This window comes from Schistocerca americana, chromosome 8 (assembly GCF_021461395.2).
Source record: "Schistocerca americana isolate TAMUIC-IGC-003095 chromosome 8, iqSchAmer2.1, whole genome shotgun sequence".
Taxonomy (NCBI): domain Eukaryota; kingdom Metazoa; phylum Arthropoda; class Insecta; order Orthoptera; family Acrididae; genus Schistocerca; species Schistocerca americana.
In genome coordinates, this window is record NC_060126.1 from 159732598 (window position 1) to 159751871 (window position 19274).

General features: G+C 39.6%; 1 protein-coding gene across 1 annotated transcript in view; it reads right to left on the reverse strand.

The window, feature by feature from the left end:
• Positions 1-14567: 14567 nt before the first annotated feature.
• The window catches only part of LOC124544791 (ATP-dependent RNA helicase DDX55), a 35699-nt gene continuing 30992 nt past the window's right edge, over positions 14568-19274 (reverse strand). Inside the window, exons 8-11 of the mRNA XM_047123473.1 lie at positions 17594-17762; positions 17387-17513; positions 14769-15063; positions 14568-14685 (exon numbers count right to left, since the gene is read on the reverse strand). Of these exons, the coding sequence (XP_046979429.1) occupies positions 14635-14685; positions 14769-15063; positions 17387-17513; positions 17594-17762 (642 nt within the window). The 3' untranslated portion in view covers positions 14568-14634. The remainder of the gene's footprint in view (positions 14686-14768; positions 15064-17386; positions 17514-17593; positions 17763-19274) is intronic.

Here is a 19274-nt window from a genome sequence, read left to right on the forward strand (position 1 = left end):
CGGAATATTTTACCCAAGAGGACGCCATCATCATTTAACCATACAGTAAAGCTGTATGCCCTCGGGAAAAATTACGGCTGTAGTTTCCCCTTGCTTTCAGCTGTTCGCAGTACCAGCACAGCAAGGCCGTTTTGGTTAATGTTACAAGGCCAGATCAGTCAATCATCCAGACTGTTGCCCCTGCAACTACTGAAAAGGCTGCTGCCCCTCTTCAGGAACCACATGTTTGTCTGGCCTCTCAACAGATACCCCTCCGTTGTGGTTGCACCCATGGTACGGCCATCTGTGTCGCTGAGGCACGCAAGCCTCCCCACCAACGGCAAGGTCTATGGTTCATGGGGGAAGGATTGAAAGCATATTACACAAAAATTTTTTTATTTGTTATCAGATTGTCTGTCCGTCCGTCTGTTAAGCTGCTTTTTCCTCAGGAATGGAAATTTATATCACATAATGAGGTCTATAGTCCTTTGGTGATGTATAAATGTTAAACTTCCAAATCGATTTATGTCACGTATTTTGACACTCGCACACACTCTCATTAAAACCTGTAGGGTACTTCCCTTGACGTAGAAACGTGTAATTTGGTAGCAAGAAAGGTTTCACAGTATAAGTAGAAAGAGAAAAAAAATCTGAAAATTGTTATTTTGTAATTATAATGCAAGGAAAAACATTTCTTTTATCATTTGTAGCCAGAGTTCTACCTTGAAATTAAAACATTCTCGAAAATATTGGAATCCCTGGAATGTACGTCTTCCCGGTGTCCGTGACAACGAAAGGCGAAAACCATGGAAATCCACGATTCCTGGATTGGATGCACTGTTTGTACACGTGGTTAAATTTGCACGAGACCCTCAGTGAGCGGGTCCTACTCGCACTTGGCCAATCTTTTTTTTTAACGTAATTGGGCCATAAGGTTCCTTTCTTTACAGTTTTTTTCAGTCTTCATTAGCCACTCTATATATCTGCCTAATTTCTGTTCTCTTCTTTAGGGCCATATGTCAAAAGCTTCTGTTCTCTTCTTCGCTGTAGGCCTACTGTTATCGCCCACGTTTCTCTTCCATACGAGGCTGCACACCAAACAAATGCTTTCAGAAAAGACATCCTAACACTCAAATTTAAATACAGTTTAATTTATTTATCTTTATCGGGGAAGGTTTTCTTCGTCTTGACCGTCGACATTTTATATCCTCTTTGCTTCTGGCATCATCAGCTGTTCGGTAGCTTAAGGATGGATATGGTGTTATGGGCGCTCAACGGTGTAGTCTTTAGCGCCCGCAGTAGCTTAACACATTGTATACAGGGTGTTACAAAAAGGTACGGCCAAACTTTCAGGAAACGACCTCACACACAAATAAAGAAAAGATGTTATGTGGACATGTGTCCGGAAACGCTTAATTTCCATGTTAGAGCTCATTTTAGTTTCGTCAGTATGTACTGTACTTCCTCGATTCACCGCCAGTTGGCCCAATTAAAGGAAGGTAATGTTGACTTCGGTGCTTGTGTTGACATGCGACTCATTACTCCACAGTACTAGCATCAAGCACATCAATGTTTAGCATCAACAGGTTAGTGTTCATCACGAACGTGGTTTTGCAGTCAGTGCAATATTTACAAATGCGGAGTTGGCAGATGCCCATTTGATGTATGAATTAGCACGGGGTAATAGCCGTGGCGCGGTACGTTTGTATCGAGACAGATTTCCAGAACGAAGGTGTCCCGACAGGAAGACGTTCGAAGCAATTGATAGGCGTCTTAGGGAGCACGAAACATTCCACCCTATGACTCGCGACTGGGGAAGACCTAGAACGACGAGGACACCTGCAATGGACGAGGCAATTCTTCGTGCAGTTGATTATAACCCTAATGTCAGTGTCAGAGAAGTTGCTGTTGCACAAGGTAACGTTGACCACGTCACTGTATGGAGAGTGCTACGGGAGAACCAGTTGCTTCCGTACCATGTACAGCGTGTGCAGGCACCATCAGCAGCTGATTGGCCTCCACTGGTACACTTCTGCGAATGGTTCATCCAACAATGTGTCAATCCTCATTTCAGAGCAAATGTTCTCTTTACGGATGAAGCTTCATTCCAACGTGATCAAATTGTAAATTTTCACAATCAACATGTGTGGGCTGATCAGAATCCGCACGCAATTGTGCAATCACGTGAGCAACACAGATTTTCTGTGAACCTTTGGGCAGGCATTGTTGGTGATGTCTTGATTGGGGCCCATGTTCTTCCACCTACGCTCAGTGGAGCACATTATCATGATTTCATACGGGATACTCTACCTGTGCTGCTAGAACACGTGCCTTTAGAAGTACGACACAATATGTGGTTCATGCACGATGGAGCTCCTGAGCATTTCAGTCGAAGTGTTCGTACGCTTCTCAACAGATTCGGTGACCGATGGATTGGTAGAGGCGGACCAGTTCCATGGCCTCCACGCTCTCCTAACCTCAACCCTCTTGACTTTCATTTATGGGGGCATTTGAAAGCTCTTGTCTACGCAACCCCGGTACCAAATGTAGAGACTCTTCATGCTCATATTGTGGACGGCTGTGATACAACACGCCATTCTACAGGGCTGCATCAGCGCATCAGGGATTCCATGCGACGGAGGGTGGATGCATGTATCCTCGCTAACGGAGGACATTTTGAACATTTCCTGCAACAAAGTGTTGAAGTCACGCTGGTACGTTCTGTTGCTGTGTGTTTCCGCTCCGTGATTAATGTGATTTGAAGAGAAGTAATAAAATGAGCTCTAACATGGAAAGTAAACGTTTCCGGACGCATGTCCACATAACATATTTTCTTTCTTTGTGTGTGAGGAATGTTTCCTGAAAGTTTGGCCCTACCTTTTTGTAACACCCTGTATAGAAAGGAGGCAGATAAACATAGCTAGCCACGAGACCGTTAATCCGTTAGTTAACGAAGTCTCTTTTAACGGATTAACAATTAATTTAAAAAACTTTAAAGGTTTCTCTCTAACTTCCGTTAACCTCCTTTTAATCCGTTAATCGTTAATTAGGTTCCTGGTATTTATCACTAAAAATACGCCACGCCGCCCGCGTGCGAGCAAGAATAACTGGATGTTCGCTGTAAATTGTTGTTTATTGAGTTCCCGTTTAGTACTACTTTTTGTTAGTGCATTACCTGTGGAAACAAAATCATGGAATTAGATTTTAACTCTGCAACTGATGAAAACCCGTGGCCACATGTAAGTGATTACGTTGAATTTGTATCCAGATCGGGCGAACAAATACTTTACGATTACAAACCGTGCTTGCCTACAAAATCAACAGTTAGGCTCACACTTCCAGCCTTAACAGTTTGAAACATCACATAGGGAAATGTACAGTTGAAGAAACAGTGAAAGCAGGGTCCGGTCGAGGAGAGCCAAAAAGAAAAATCAATCCTGGGTATTCAGATGTCGTTAGCAGAGCCAGTAGCAGTAATCCGGTTAAATGAATGCACAAAATTTGCTATTACGAGTACGTAGGATACTTAGAACTGAAGTAAATACGCAACAGAAAGACAGCATCGCATTTTAAAATCATGGCAAAATGAAAGGGACTTCCAGCAGAGGCAGAAGAACGCACGAAATTCTCCCAAATATCAACAACAAGTAAGGGTGAAATTCCTTCACTCTACTAACTGACTGGTCATGGCCAATGTCTAACGCGTTTGCATATAAAAGCAGAACATAGTTGTGGCTTTGGGGCACTGCTGAACACACGTTTAGTGGGCTTGTGCGCTATACAGAGATACAGCGGATCGTGGTATGCGGGCATTGGGGGAGAGCTAGATTCTAAAGCACCACATTTTAGGCGATACTGTAGCTGCACTACCCAGGAGGGCCACCGAGGACTTCACAGGACATTCCACCACGTTACAGTATACTTCCTTCTCTGTCAACCAATGTTCCATGTACAAGGATGGATGACAATTGAGGATGGTAACAACCGAAAGAACCGTATTACAAAGCCTAAACGGTGTGAATAAGGAATGTGGTTTCTTCGATACCTGTTGATTCAGAAATTGTAAAAAGAAAGTGAGAGTCATTAATTCGGTGAATATTGCTAACAACGCGATTCGGATTTCGGAGAAATACACGAAAAGCCCGGGTTTTTCTTAACGATGGATAACAAAATATATAAGTGCAATTGTTACTTTTCCGAACACAAAGTTAGACTTCAATGGAGCCAATATAAAGGCATTGCACAATTTCTAATAATGAAATAAAGAGGATGCGTTTTCTGCTTTGTCAAGTGTTTACAGGTCTTTTTGCTTTTGTGTTGGAGACGATTTTCTGGTTGGCTACGAAAACCCCTCGCCTTAATCATTTACATTTGAATAAAAACTACCGGTTTTGTTTTACAGACCATACAACTGTCTTTCAGAATTAATTTGTAGTGTAAGTATTATACAGCATTTACGTTTACGTTTAATAAAATTAACTGGCAATTGCACCACGAAGAAGAAGAAGAAGAAGAAGAAAAGAAGGAAGACTAGGGTTCAGCGTACTGCCGACATCGAAGTCATTAGAGAAGATGCACAAGTTCGGATTCCTTCTAGGATGGGGAAGGAAATTGACCGTGTTCTTTCAAAGGAACCGTCCCGGCATCTGCCTGGAGCTCACACAAAACCTAAATCAGGAGGGTCGGAAGCGAGTTTGAATAGTCGTCCTCTCGAATGCGAATCCATTGTGCTAAACACTGCACCGCCTCGTTCGGTTTGCACCAGGAACGAGACAACTTCCTCAACCTAGAAGTTCGTAAATCTTTTCAAGTCTTCAGAACTTGTTTCCAGATTGTGCGTGATTCGTTTCGTTTTCCATGGTTATTGTTAAAGTGCCAAGACAAATTACGGTCAAGCTAGCAGGCCGCAAGCATCAAACTTAAGACAATGCTAGCTTGAAACTTCTTTTCTCTGCAGTGGTCAGTGTAAAAGAAACTGAAAGGCATATTATTCCGCTTAGAATCGTTGAAAGTAAAGCATTTTGCCTCCATTAAAAAGACACTAGGCGGCCAAATAACCCCTCTGACTAATGAAGAAGAGAGCCTCAAAACAAGTCTTTGTCGTGTCTGTGGAAGCGGAGACTTCGAGATTTCATATAGTGAACAACTGACATAAGTTTTATTTCTCCAGCATATCTGGTGAAGATTTGCTCAACGTGCCAGACGTTATATGTATAATTGATCCTCCTTACTGTGTAATAGGATTTTCTTTTAAGTTTGAAGTGTGTGAATTTAAAGTAGCCTATTTTAATGTTTTGCATGTTTGTATGTACGCATCTTTTAAATAAAAAATTTTATAAAGTAATTTCTCTCTTGAATTTTTTTGTTTTAACCTCGTTAACATAGTTGCCTCATTCCTGAGGTAACTTTGCCATCGCCATTTTTTATATTTATAATGGAGAAATGTTTAATAATTTGTTGTTTCCACAAATTGTAAATCTCGAGATCAAGACTAATGGCAGTGAAGCATTTTCGTCGCATTTGAAAGAGAGGAAAGCAGTGACGATGTTGTTCCTGTTGCCGGTGTGCAGTTTAATGCCTGCCATAAAAGAAAGTCTTTCGCAATAATCGCGAGTCTTCCGACGGTGTTCCTTGTACAATACCTATGTATAGTACAGGACTGTTTGGCGTAAATGTGCAGTCTCGAATAGTAACAGCGCAGCTCCTCTACCGCTTAGTCAATCACTATGAAAATGTGCGAATCTTTTTGAAGCATATGACGCTACGAACAAGTCTGTAGCGCGCTTTCAGTATTCAGCGATAAAAACCAGCGACTCTTCCAATGAAATAGCGATACTATTATAAAAAACTATACTATACTATTATAAGAAACATATGGACGTTTTCTTTGTCTGTTACTCGAACTACATCGGTAACAAACACGACCGCACATACACCGTGACCCAAAGTTGAGTAGAAAAGGAAGGCAGTATGGCTTATCTATTCCAAACGCTCTTCTTGCCGACAGCGGAATTAGTTTACGCGGCCTGCTGTGATTGGTCCGTTGGGCCACGTGGCTTTAACTGTTAAGACTCGCTGTAATCTCTTGTATAGCTCGTGAACATGTATCTCGTAGCTTTCCTTGGGTGACGCTATTTGCCGTAAGCCAAGACCATCATTTACGAATATGTACATCGTTACGATAAGATAAACGAAAGTCGTTTACTCGAGAGAGCATCGCCGTACAACGAAAGCTCTATTCCAACGTCTTCCCAACATCAAAATTACTGTTAATAAACGCCCTTACATTTAATACAATCGAGATTGAATGGGGAAACACTTCACTGCAATCACATAACAGCCAAGCCATTTAAAAATATTTCAAAACATTCACTGTCTGTTATACAGCCGCTATGAATGCTGTAGATTCCACGAGACAGTTTAAAAAAACAAACTTACAATAGTATGGCTGTTTCAGGTGAAGAGTCACTCGTTTATATCACTGAATACTGAAGGCACACTGCAAATTTCCCAAAAGGGCTTCATCTACCAGAGGTTGTGAACTAAGGATGGGAGTACTGAGTAAAAGGCATGGGAGATATCTTCTGCCCCCCTTTCCCTCGCCGTTGCAAAAATTATCATAGCGAACCAAATTCACACTGTGCTCTACCACACAGACATACTAATTTATTGTCAGAACGAAGACAACAAGTACATGGACAATGGCTGAGAGTATGTACCCCAAAACCATTTGTCATGAAATGTCAAAAAACTAGTTCACCATTCACTACTATTCTTTCTGCAACTGAAAATGCAAGGGGGGTCTTGATTCTTAAAGGTTCCAGGAGCAAGGAGCATTGTATCTTCGATTAACAGTGTTTTCTCTTTCTCATTAACCAATATCAAAATGTTACATAATCACCTTTCCTTGTGGTCTTGACAAGAATTTTATAAATAAATCTACTAGTGTGTGAGGAAGTCAGTTGTTTTTTCTCTTAAAATAAGCAATACACAAACATTTCTCTCCCAAACAAATACATTTTAAATCTTATTCCAGTGCTAAATATTAATAGAAGAACAAATTCATATCTCTTTAAGGTAATTCCTGGGATCATTGAAAGGTGTTAGTGAGAAAAACTGTAATTTTATAAAGTGGCTCTGGGCACTATGGGACTTAACATCTATGGTCATCAGTCCCCTTGAACTTAGAACTACTTAAACCTAACTAACCTAAGGACATCACACAACACCCAGTCATCATGAGGCAGACAAAATCCCTGATCCCGCCGGGAATCAAACCCGCGCACGGGAAGCGAGAATGCTACCGCACGACCATGAGCTTTCCTATTAAGTCAAATTTCATGTACAGCCTACATTACCTTGTGCAATGTTGATGAATGTGGTACACACACAATGGGAGAAAGGCACATTTTTCTGCTGATATAAGATGACATCTAATGCAACAGTATAGTCCAAGGTGGACAGATCAAACACAGCATGGATCTTGGCTTTCAAGGTAACTTGAGCTGAATGCTTTGGATCTTTCTGATTTCGGCACAGGTGTTTGAAAAAATGTGTAATTTATTGCACAGACGAGAGCAGTATTTCTTCCAAATGTGGCAATGGCATGTGGAAAATTTCCTTTAACAGGTAAGAGTTGGGGTTGTTTTGGGGGAAGAGACCAAACAGCGAGGTCATCGGTCTCATCGGGTGAGGGAAGGAACTCAGCCGTGCCCTTTCAAAGGAACCATCCCGGCATTTGCCTGGAGCGATTTAGGGAAATCACGAAAAACCTAAATCAGGACGGCCGGCCGTGGGAGTGAACCATCTTCCTTCCGAATGTGAGTCCAGTGTACAGGTAAGAGTTAACAGTAATTTGTAACACACAACATGCTGAAACAGTATTTTATTTCTTGTCGAGGTAGGTCTTGGGTGAAATTTTAGCCCGATTAGATGGGGATTTAATCAGAAATTTTCATTTTAGATAAATCTGTACTAACTAGAACAATTTTTAGTACTGAAGGCAGCAGCATCTCACAATCACACATTCACAGTCGTCTCATGCACAGCTCATTTGTGGACTCATGTTCACTGGAACATTTATGTTCCTACGAGTATTATCATATACTTTCATCTGTCAGTTTTTGCTACTAATTATTTTTCACTCTGAATACAATATCAGCACTTGGAGACTTCTGGTACTCCTCTCAGCTTGCTATCCCAAATGGCCATTTGCATCGCTTGGGCCTCAAAACAGCCCTGTAACTGATAGCAAAATTATAAGTACAAACCTCACATGAAATATTCTTTTAGTTAAGAACATTGTCAGTAGTTATTATAAAGTGATAGCATTAACATGTTTCAGAAGTTTTATAAGACATTGTTCTTCAAGTCCTACACCTCTCCCTTCTTCCACAAAACTGATATTATGAGGTGTCTGTCAGCCCCATCCTCAACTCCCCATCAAAGCTCAGATTCTGAGTACACTCTTGGACACAGTTACAATAAAAGTGGTCTCTCCTATTGCAAAATTTTTTAGTAGCTACATTTTAATGTCTTATTGGTGATGACCTCCCCCCATGAACCATGGACCTTGCCGTTGGTGGGGAGGCTTGCGTGCCTCAGCGATACAGATAGCCGTACCGTAGGTGCAACCACAACGGAGGGGTATCTGTTGAGAGGCCAGACAAACGTGTGGTTCCTGAAGAGGGGCAGCAGCCTTTTCAGTAGTTGCAAGGGCAACAGTCTGGAGGATTGACTGATCTGGCCTTGTAACAATAACCAAAACGGCATTGCCGTGCCGGTACTGCGAACGGCTGAAAGCAAGGGGAAACTACAGCCGTAATTTTTCCCGAGGACGTGCAGCTTTACTGTATGATTAAATGATGACGGCGTCCTCTTGGGTAAAATATTCCGGAGGTAAAATAGTCCCCCATTCGGATCTCCGGGCGGGGACTACTCAAGAGGATGTCGTTATCAGGAGAAAGAAAACTGGCGTTCTACGGATCGGAGCGTGGAATGTCAGATCCCTTAATCGGGCAGGTAGGTTAGAAAATTTAAAAAGGGAAATGGATAGGTTGAAGTTAGATATAGTGGGAATTAGTGAAGTTCGGTGGCAGGAGGAACAAGACTTCTGGTCAGGTGACTACAGGGTTATAAACACAAAATCAAATCGGGGTAATGCAGGAGTAGGTTTAATAATGAATAGGAAAATAGGAATGCGGGTAAGCTACTACAAACAGCATAGTGAACGCATTATTGTGGCCAAGATAGATACGAAGCCCACACATACTACAGTAGTACAAGTTTATATGCCAACTAGCTCTGCAGATGACGAAGAAATTGAAGAAATGTATGATGAAATAAAAGAAATTATTCAGATTGTGAAGGGAGACGAAAATTTAATAGTCATGGGTGACTGGAATTCGAGTGTAGGAAAAGGGAGAGAAGGAAACATAGTAGGTGAATATGGATTGGGGGATAGAAATGAAAGAGGAAGCCGCCTGGTAGAATTTTGCACAGAGCACAACATAATCATAACTAACACTTGGTTTAAGAATCATGAAAGAAGGTTGTATACATGGAAGAACCCTGGAGATACTAAAAGGTATCAGATAGATTATATAATGGTAAGACAGAGATTTAGGAACCAGGTTTTAAATTGTAAGACATTTCCAGGGGCAGATGTGGACTCTGACCACAATCTATTGGTTATGACCTGTAGATTAAAACTGAAGAAACTGCAAAAACGTGGGAATTTAAGGCGATGGGACCTGGATAAACTAAAAGAACCAGAGGTTGTACAGAGATTCAGGGAGAGCATAAGGGAGCAATTGACAGGAATGGGGGAAATAAATACAGTAGAAGAAGAATGGGTAGCTTTGAGGGATGAAGTAGTGAAGGCAGCAGAGGATCAAGTAGGTAAAAAGACGAGGGCTAGTAGAAATCCTTGGGTAACTGAAGAAATATTGAATTTAATTGATGAAAGGAGAAAATATAAAAATGCAGTAAGTGAAACAGGCAAAAAGGAATACAAACGTCTCAAAAATGAGATCGACAGGAAGTGCAAAATGGCTAAGCAGGGATGGCTAGAGGACAAATGTAAGGATGTAGAGGCCTATCTCACTAGGGGTAAGATAGATACTGCCTACAGGAAAATTAAAGAGACCTTTGGAGATAAGAGAACCTCTTGTATGAACATCAAGAGTTCAGATGGAAACCCAGTTCTAAGCAAAGAAGGGAAGGCAGGAAGGTGGAAGGAGTATATAGAGGGTTTATACAAGGGCGATGTACTTGAGGACAATATTATGGAAATGGAAGAGGATGTAGATGAAGATGAAATGGGAGATATGATACTGCGTGAAGAGTTTGACAGAGCACTGAAAGACCTGAGTCGAAACAAGGCCCCCGGAGTAGACAATATTCCATTGGAACTACTGATGGCCGTGGGAGAGCCAGTCCTGACAAAACTCTACCATCTGGTGAGGAAGATGTATGAGACAGGCGAAATACCCTCAGACTTCAAGAAGAATATAATAATTCCAATCCCAAAGAAAGCAGGTGTTGACAGATGTGAAAATTACCGAACTATCAGCTTAATAAGTCACAGCTGCAAAATACTAACACGAATTCTTTACAGACGAATGGAAAAACTAGTAGAAGCCAACCTCGGGGAAGATCAGTTTGGATTCCGTAGAAACACTGGAACACGTGAGGCAATACTGACCTTACGACTTATCTTAGAAGAAAGATTAAGGAAAGGCAAACCTACGTTTCTAGCATTTGTAGACTTAGAGAAAGCTTTTGACAATGTTGACTGGAATACTCTCTTTCTAATTCTAAAGGTGGCAGGGGTAAAATACAGGGAGCGAAAAGCTATTTACAATTTGTACAGAAACCAGATGGCAGTTATAAGAGTCGAGGGACATGAAAGGGAAGCAGTGGTTGGGAAGGGAGTAAGACAGGGTTGTAGCCTCTCCCCGATGTTGTTCAATCTGTATATTGAGCAAGCAGTAAAGGAAACAAAAGAAAAATTCGGAGTAGGTATTAAAATTCATGGAGAAGAAGTAAAAACTTTGAGGTTTGCCGATGACATTGTAATTCTGTCAGAGACAGCAAAGGACTTGGAAGAGCAGTTGAATGGAATGGACAGTGTCTTGAAAGGAGGATATAAGATGAACATCAACAAAAGCAAAACAAGGATAATGGAATGTAGTCTAATTAAATCGGGTGATGCTGAGGGAATTAGATTAGGAAATGAGGCACTTAAAGTAGTAAAGGAGTTTTGCTATTTGGGGAGCAAAATAACTGATGATGGTCGAAGTAGAGAGGATATAAAATGTAGGCTGGCAATGGCAAGGAAAGCGTTTCTGAAGGAGAGAAATTTGTTAACATCCAGTATTGATTTAAGTGTCAGGAAGTCATTTCTGAAAGTATTTGTATGGAGTGTAGCCATGTATGGAAGTGAAACATGGACGATAAATAGTTTGGACAAGAAGAGAATAGAAGCTTTCGAAATGTGGTGCTACAGAAGAATGCTGAAGATTAGATGGGTAGATCACATAACTAATGAGGAAGTATTGAATAGGATTGGGGAGAAGAGAAGTTTGTGGCGCAACTTGACCAGAAGAAGGGATCGGTTGGTAGGACATCTTCTGAGGCATCAAGGGATCACCAATTTAGTATTGGAGGGCAGCGTGGAGGGTAAAAATCGTAGAGGGAGACCAAGAGATGAATACACTAAGCAGATTCAGAAGGATGTAGGTTGCAGTAGGTACTGGGAGATGAAAAAGCTTGCACAGGATAGAGTAGCATGGAGAGCTGCATCAAACCAGTCTCAGGACTGAAGACCACAACAACAACAACAACATTGGTGATGAAGTCAAAAGAGATTTCACTGCTGCACTGAAAGTATAGTTCTTCACTTCTGGAATGAACACACATTTTCTATATGATAAGCTTTAATATGAAAGGAAATCCTAAAAATGCCCCTTTGTTGACTGCAAGCCAATTCATGCTGTGTGACCGATCAAAAGAAAGCAGATTTAGATATGCTGATATACAGAGTTACAACTGTGTCTAAATAGAACCACCAAGATTCAGAGATCAGATACCTATCTGATAAAGGTGTTCAATAAGGAGATTCTCAGTCATCACAACATAATCAGTCTGTAGCACCCCATAATTTCTTCAGAGCTGTGTCAAATGAAATAGACAGATCCTGGGCAGATAATGATTCAATTCATTTTCCTGCCATCCCTGAAAATTAAAAAGCTTATGTGGTCAGTAAAATATGGTCTATAGTGTGCCTGGAATGTCCCTGTGAAAGTGGTAGCAATTATGTCAATCAATCTATTTGTACAATGTCAGAACACTGGAAAGAGCACCGATGCAACATTAAATATTGTAATTTTGAAAAATCTGCTACTGCAAACAAACACATGAGCAGCCAGAGACAGAAGTCATGTATGTGCTTGTTAGTCTGCACGTGTGTGTGTGTTTTTTTTCCTTTCTGATGAAGGCTTTGGTTGAAAGCTTAATGTGTAACAGTATTTTCATTGTGCCTATCTGCAACTCTATATGTCATCTTTATGGTGAGTAGCAATCTATCCGTTCCATTATTGTTGATGTTTCAGCCTGGACTTTCCATTGTTTGGAACATATGATTGTGCTTGATGATATGAAAATCTTGCCTTCTGCATCTAACTACTGTGATACTGTCAATAAAGAAGCTGCTTAGATCAGAATATGTAACAACTTTAATCAGGGCAGCAGCTATTAGCCTCAGCTGTGTATGGAAACTGATATTTGATGCTGAAGGTCTATAATGAAATAAACTGCATTTCTGATATCTAATGGAATCAGCTTCGATACTAACGTACTTCCATCACAGACACTGGCGTAATATTTGGTAGCATACAGAAATTCCACAACCATTCCATGTCACCACGCAGCCTACTAGTAGAACAATTAACTCCTGACGATGACGGGAGGATGTCAAGCTTGGGTATACAGCCACACCTGATGTGTCACAAAAACAAAGAAGCATATTACCCAAGAATGTCACGCCAAAAAACTTCAAACAGTTGACATCTGTCCCAACTCATTTGCCATCAATCTTCTGACTGGTGTAATGCGAATCACCACACATTTTGCTTGTGTATCTATACCTTTGTTTCAGAAAAGCATCTACACCCAACAGCATCAATTACACATAATGTACATCCTACTCTCTGAGTTCCTCTCATTTTTACCCCTCTACAGTTTACTGTAGCGTAAAGGAAATTTTCCCTGATGTCTTAACACATATTCTATTCTTCTGTCCTTTCTTATAGCTGCCAATTTACAAATATTCCTTTTGCTGGTGAATTTCATCACATCACAGCATGCTACAAATAACACCTGAGCTCTGGAAAGCTGCTGACAAATTTTATAGCTGATGCCAGGAGCAGCAGTAAGAAAGAAATGGAAATCACACATTTCTATCTATATAAAAACTGTGATGTTCAAACAAAGCAATTTTATTCCAACAAGGTGCAAAAACCATATTTCCCCATGGTTTTTTGTCTTTCACAAAATATTAGTCAGTTTCTTTTTTGTATGGCTGGTTATCCCTAAGACTGGAGAACCATGTAAATTATATTATTCTATAAATATCCATCATTAAATGTTGGCTCATGTCACAGCAAAGTCTCACAATAACACTAGTGCAAGATTACACTCTCCGGAATTTGAAATAAACACCCCCTGAACCTAAGTGGTGATGGCAGCGAATAACAAAATAATATGAAGTAATTAATCACAAACATGTGGTAAACCAAACAGTTATGTCTACACACACACACACACACACACACACACACACACACACACACACACACACTTAATTGATTTGTTGTTTCCCTTCTGTTGATATATTAATTTGTTGGGTGTTCAAATTACCACCAGCTACAGTGACATAGTCTTTAGAGCACACAGAAAATGCAGTACAGCATTATTTTATGCTGCTGAATATGAAGTTTCTATAAACACAATGAATAAAATAATGATTTCCAAAGTGCACTTGAACCAATTATGCTCGAATATGAGAAACAGTGTATTGAGTATTTCAGTAATATCAGTATATGTAATAGAACTTGTCTAGAAATGAAGATAAAATAAGTTGTACTTACCAACTGGTAGCGAATATGGCCGCATAAAGAAGTGCAAAAACTTCTGGAGATAGGAATTTGGTCATCTGACAAAGGTTGGAAGAAATGGAAGAAATGACAAAAATCAGGGATTAATCAAGGAAGATATACAGGCCACTGGGTCAAGGGACAAAAGAGAAATCACTTATAAAAGGTTAGCAACACACACAATCTGAGCATTTATGTCTTCTGAAGTGTAAGAGATGGCAGCTGTCAAGTCAAAAAAGAATACTCAAAGTAGAAGCATAGATGACACAATAAAGAACAACTGAATAAGAAAGGGAAAGAAGAAATAAAGTGGGGAAAGAATTCAGGAACAGATAAATATAAAAAGACAACATATATTATCACTTCAGGTCCTGTTGACAACAAATCAATAGAGACAGAGCAGAATCTCAGGATGGAGTGAAAATGCCAATGTAAAATACATCTTTATTAAAAGTATGTACAATAAATACATATTTACACTGTCTTCCTTAAGAATTAATTACTCACAGTCATCATTCATGAATTCCTCTTCAAATTCTTCCTCTGTTATCTGCAGGAAAACAAAGAATCACTATCATATGTTACAGTTACCTTAAATTGTAAATATGTAGGCTTAATTCACTGCACACTTACCTTCTTTTTCCGAAGCTTTTTAAGAAGAGCCACATCTCTGGCAAGTTCCTCCATCTCCTCCAAACTTAAAGTTTTTCTTTTCTTTTTTGTTTTAACTTTACCTTCTTGTTGTTTCAGCTTTCGTTTTTCAGCTCGCTTACTCCTTTTCTCCTTTCTTTCAGCCTTTAGCTGTTTAGTGAGTGACCAGGCTTCAGTTTGCTTCTGTTTCCTTTTAAAGTTCTTTGACCCTGGCCAGACACCAGTTTCTTTGTACTGTTCCAACTTTTTCTGGCGAGCTTCCTCTCTCACTGGATCTCTGAAATATAGAATGAAAGATAAATCATAAAATGAAAGTTACATCAGTTTTCTTGTCAAAATTGTCCCACCAAATTATCGTTGACTGCGGGCGATATGCTGTTACCTCAAACAAATCTAAAAATACTTATAGTATATTAGAAACATTAGACATGCTAATTCTAAAAGTATATCTGTGGAACATGCAAAGCTGACTGTCCACCAAGTCATCCTCTGTCACATGAAGTCATTTGTGTGTAGTATGGGGGCAGCAAGGAATCAGCACATGACTGCTTGCAACTGTCAGCTTCTCAGATTTGAAGCCACTACTCCGCATTCAGGTAGCTTCTAAAATGGTTTCACAAGACTGAGCACACACTATTCCGTTCCTCCCACCAGACAAAAATCCTGGCAGTACCAGGAAATGAACTCTAATACTTTGAAATACTTTCATTTGGCGACGAAAAGTCGATTGTGCTGACTGTGATGGACCTGTGTACTGCAAATCTTGTGCCAAAAAGCCATAGATTTTTCAGTTGTCTCAATGGTCTTCCTTTGTATATTCTGAAGTTCACCATGTTGAAATGGCCTTCGTCTGTGAATTGTGTTTCTTGCAATGCACATATTTTGATTTGAAATTTTTCGAGAGTGTCTGTGAGTTGTTTCATCTTTCCTGTCTTCATCAGTGTGTTCACGTTGAGTGTGCTGATGTAGTGTTTGAGTTTGGTCTTGAGGGAGTTTGAGAAGGGAGTTTGAGAATCTCCCTGAGTCCCTGGAAATCAATGCTCACAATGATCCCAGTCTATTGACTGGGGCCTGGGGTAATGAGATTTTTTTCATTGTACCATCATGATGTTTAGTAGTTGGATATATGGCATGCTGCCGAGTACAACCTGACCTTCCAGATCAGGAGGTTGGTTGAGGCCGCCACTGACATGTGGAGCATGAGCTAACCATCACCCAACTTACTCTTATTAACTATATCATTCTCATACAAAATACAAAGACGTTTATGGATGTTCACCAAGATTTCTTTCCCCACAACCAATAATTTAAGTACAGTACATTGCTTGTAATGATGGTCTTGTGAAGACTCTTATTTTAATGGTTCACTTTGGCTCTGCCATCTGTTGGAATTGTTCAAAATTCACACACACGTAGAAGAAACATCAAATTTGAAGCACTTAAAAGGATGTTTTGCTGTATACCAGATGGTTATAATTAAACTTTCCCTATTTAACGCATTATGACATGGAAAGTAATTACTGTATGAGGACCAAACTTGGTAGCATTAATGTCAAGGCAAGGGAAAGAGAAATAATGCAGAATCAATTTAACTGAAACACTTTTAATATGCTGCTACGGTACATCTTACCATTACATACCGGTACCATTACTGCTACAAAGGGGCTCAATATGGCGCCCCTCAGTGTTCGGAAGGGTCTGAAAGTGCAGGATTGCATTCTGCATGGCAGAACGAAGCATGTCTGTAAGTAGGATGGCTACCTCTCTTGATACGCTGTGCTTCAGATCAGCACATGTGTGAATGTCCCCTTGGTAAACGCTGTCCTTCAGGTAGCCCCACAACCAGAAATCACAGATAGAGAGGTGTTATTTCTACAGTGTTTTGAAAGTTTTAATTTTAATTATAATCACCCTATATATTGATATGTCACTTGCAAATATTAGAAGCTAAGCTTTCAAGTAACAGCTAAGAAATCAGTTAAACAAGGCCAACACTGCAAGGAGAACACAATTTTACCTCTGCTGTCTACATAACATATCACAAAATGAGGCTGTAAATGCATGGTGTGGCAAACCTGGCACATAATGCACTTATAAAACTTTATCTATTTTTGAAAATGGGACACAAGCATTAAAAGTTGTAACACTATAAAAATATTTTAAACGGTTATTAAATGCCCATAAAACAACAGGTCATTTTAAAGAAAATTAGTTGTTACACTACCTCATTAGATAAACACTGTTATCTAATTATTGGTTCAAACATTACTGTTCCAATGCCCCTATGTAACTGTATAATTTACTTAGACGTTTAACAACCTAACTATGTAGCCACAGTATGGAAGATACATTCAAACGCAGGCCAACCTACAGAACTCTGAATACAATAAACATCCATCTGAAGGAGGATACAGACCCTGTACTGAAATATCATGGCAAGGAGTTATTTATGTCATGTACTTCTCCCGATATTTACAGCACAAGATCCATATTCTCTCTCCTTAATCAGGAATTTCCATTTACTGTTTGGAAATAGGTACACATTGCCACAATGAATCACATGTTATGAGTTTCTTAGAGGCCAAAAGTTTATAATTTACCTGTATGGAATTGAATTGAAGTCTATTTTCTCTTCTTCAAAGCCTGCAATATTTCTGTTTTTAAGTTCAGGCATCTTTGGCATTTTAAGAAGACAAAATCCCATTGCTACCAAGCCGAAATCCAGATCTACAACAAAAGACATTTATGTTTTAATTGTTAATAACAATTTTTTTTTAAAAAAAAGTAGTTATTGCCTTACTACATACCTTGAAGCCTTAGGATAACATTGCACTCATGTTTGGCATATGCTTGAATGTATGATACAAATGCCCTAAGAGCTTTGTCAAGAATGTCACGGTCCAGTTTCTGCAGTTTCCTCACTTTGCTCAAAGTGTCAGGCAGAATGGGCGATGGTTCTATATCTTCCAGAACAACCTAATACAGAGGACACAATTGCATAAACATTCAGAACATTTTCTATCAGTTTCTACAATAATTTCAGTTTTTTTGTTCCATACAAAAATGTCTTGTTTTCTATCACAATTACCTCAGCATCAGCTGATTTAATTAAATCACATTACATTATCCTAGTTTCACTTTTGTTGATGTTCATATTATAATCTCTTTTCATGATGTTAGCCTTTCAAATCGACTAATCTTCTAAGTCCTTTGCCATCGCTGATGGGCTTACAATGTGAATGACATTAAGCTACTTTAGATTAGCTTGCTACTTTCAAACAAGTTTTAACATGTCAAACAATGAAAGAATATTAGCTTTTCATTGCTTGTTTGCCTCTCAAGCAATTACACATTTTCTGTGAATACCCTGATTTTGTATCACATATGAACTATTAGTGGTTCTTTGTTCAGCAGTGACATTCTGGGTAACAGCACCCAATCTGTTGACCTGCATAATAACTGCTTGTCACAGACAAAGTTTACAACAGGAAAAATATTCTTCTTTATGTGGATAAACAATCTATTGGCTGGGTGGGCCTGATGTGTAAAGGAAAGTATAGTTACTGAGTGATTGCTGATGAATTCTGAATGGCTTGTAGAGAAATTTCTATTTAGTGTGACAAATGGCAAATTGTGTTCAATGTGGATATACATATTTTAAAATGGATAGGTAGGAGAAATAATCCTAAAAAGTTCAAATATACTATGTATGGTATGCAGCTTAACTAATTTATGTCAGTTAAATATGTAGGCATACATTGCAAAATGACATGAAATGAGTAAGCAATGTAGCTGCAGAGAAGGCAAATGGCTGACTATAGTTTATAGGGATCATTCTGGGAAAGCATAATGCATCTATAAAAAGAGTCCACAAACAGCACACTTGTGTGACACATTCTTGAGTAATGTTCAAGTGTTTGGGATCCTCACCAGATGGGATTACAGGAAGACATCACAACAATTCGAAGGTATGCTAACAGATTTGTTGCCAATCAGTTTAGTCAGTGTGAGTGTGATCAGGAAATACTCTGTGATCTTAGACGAGAATCCTTGGAGGGAAAAACATAATTTTTTTTGTATTATTGAGAAAGTTTAGAGAATGAACATTTAGACAGATCACAGCATCTAACATTAATCTCCTATAATTAGGTCTGTAGGGGCAAAATAAGGGAGCTTCAGGTTCATACACTGATGAGCCAAAACATTATGGCCACTGCCCACTACGATGTTGAATGACACCTGGTGGCATTGTGGGCTCGTGATGTGGTAGCAAAAGTATGTAAGTGGAACAGACCCAAGGTGGGGGATCGCCCTAGTGAAGACATGGGCTGTGAATGGGAAAACCCATTGAGATAAGTGCTTTGAGAAAGGGAAGATTATTATTACACAGAGCCTGTGAACTAGTATCTCAAAAATAGTGAATCCGGTCTAATATTCACATGATACTGACATGAGCATCTATGGAAAAAGGTAAATGGACAGTGAAAC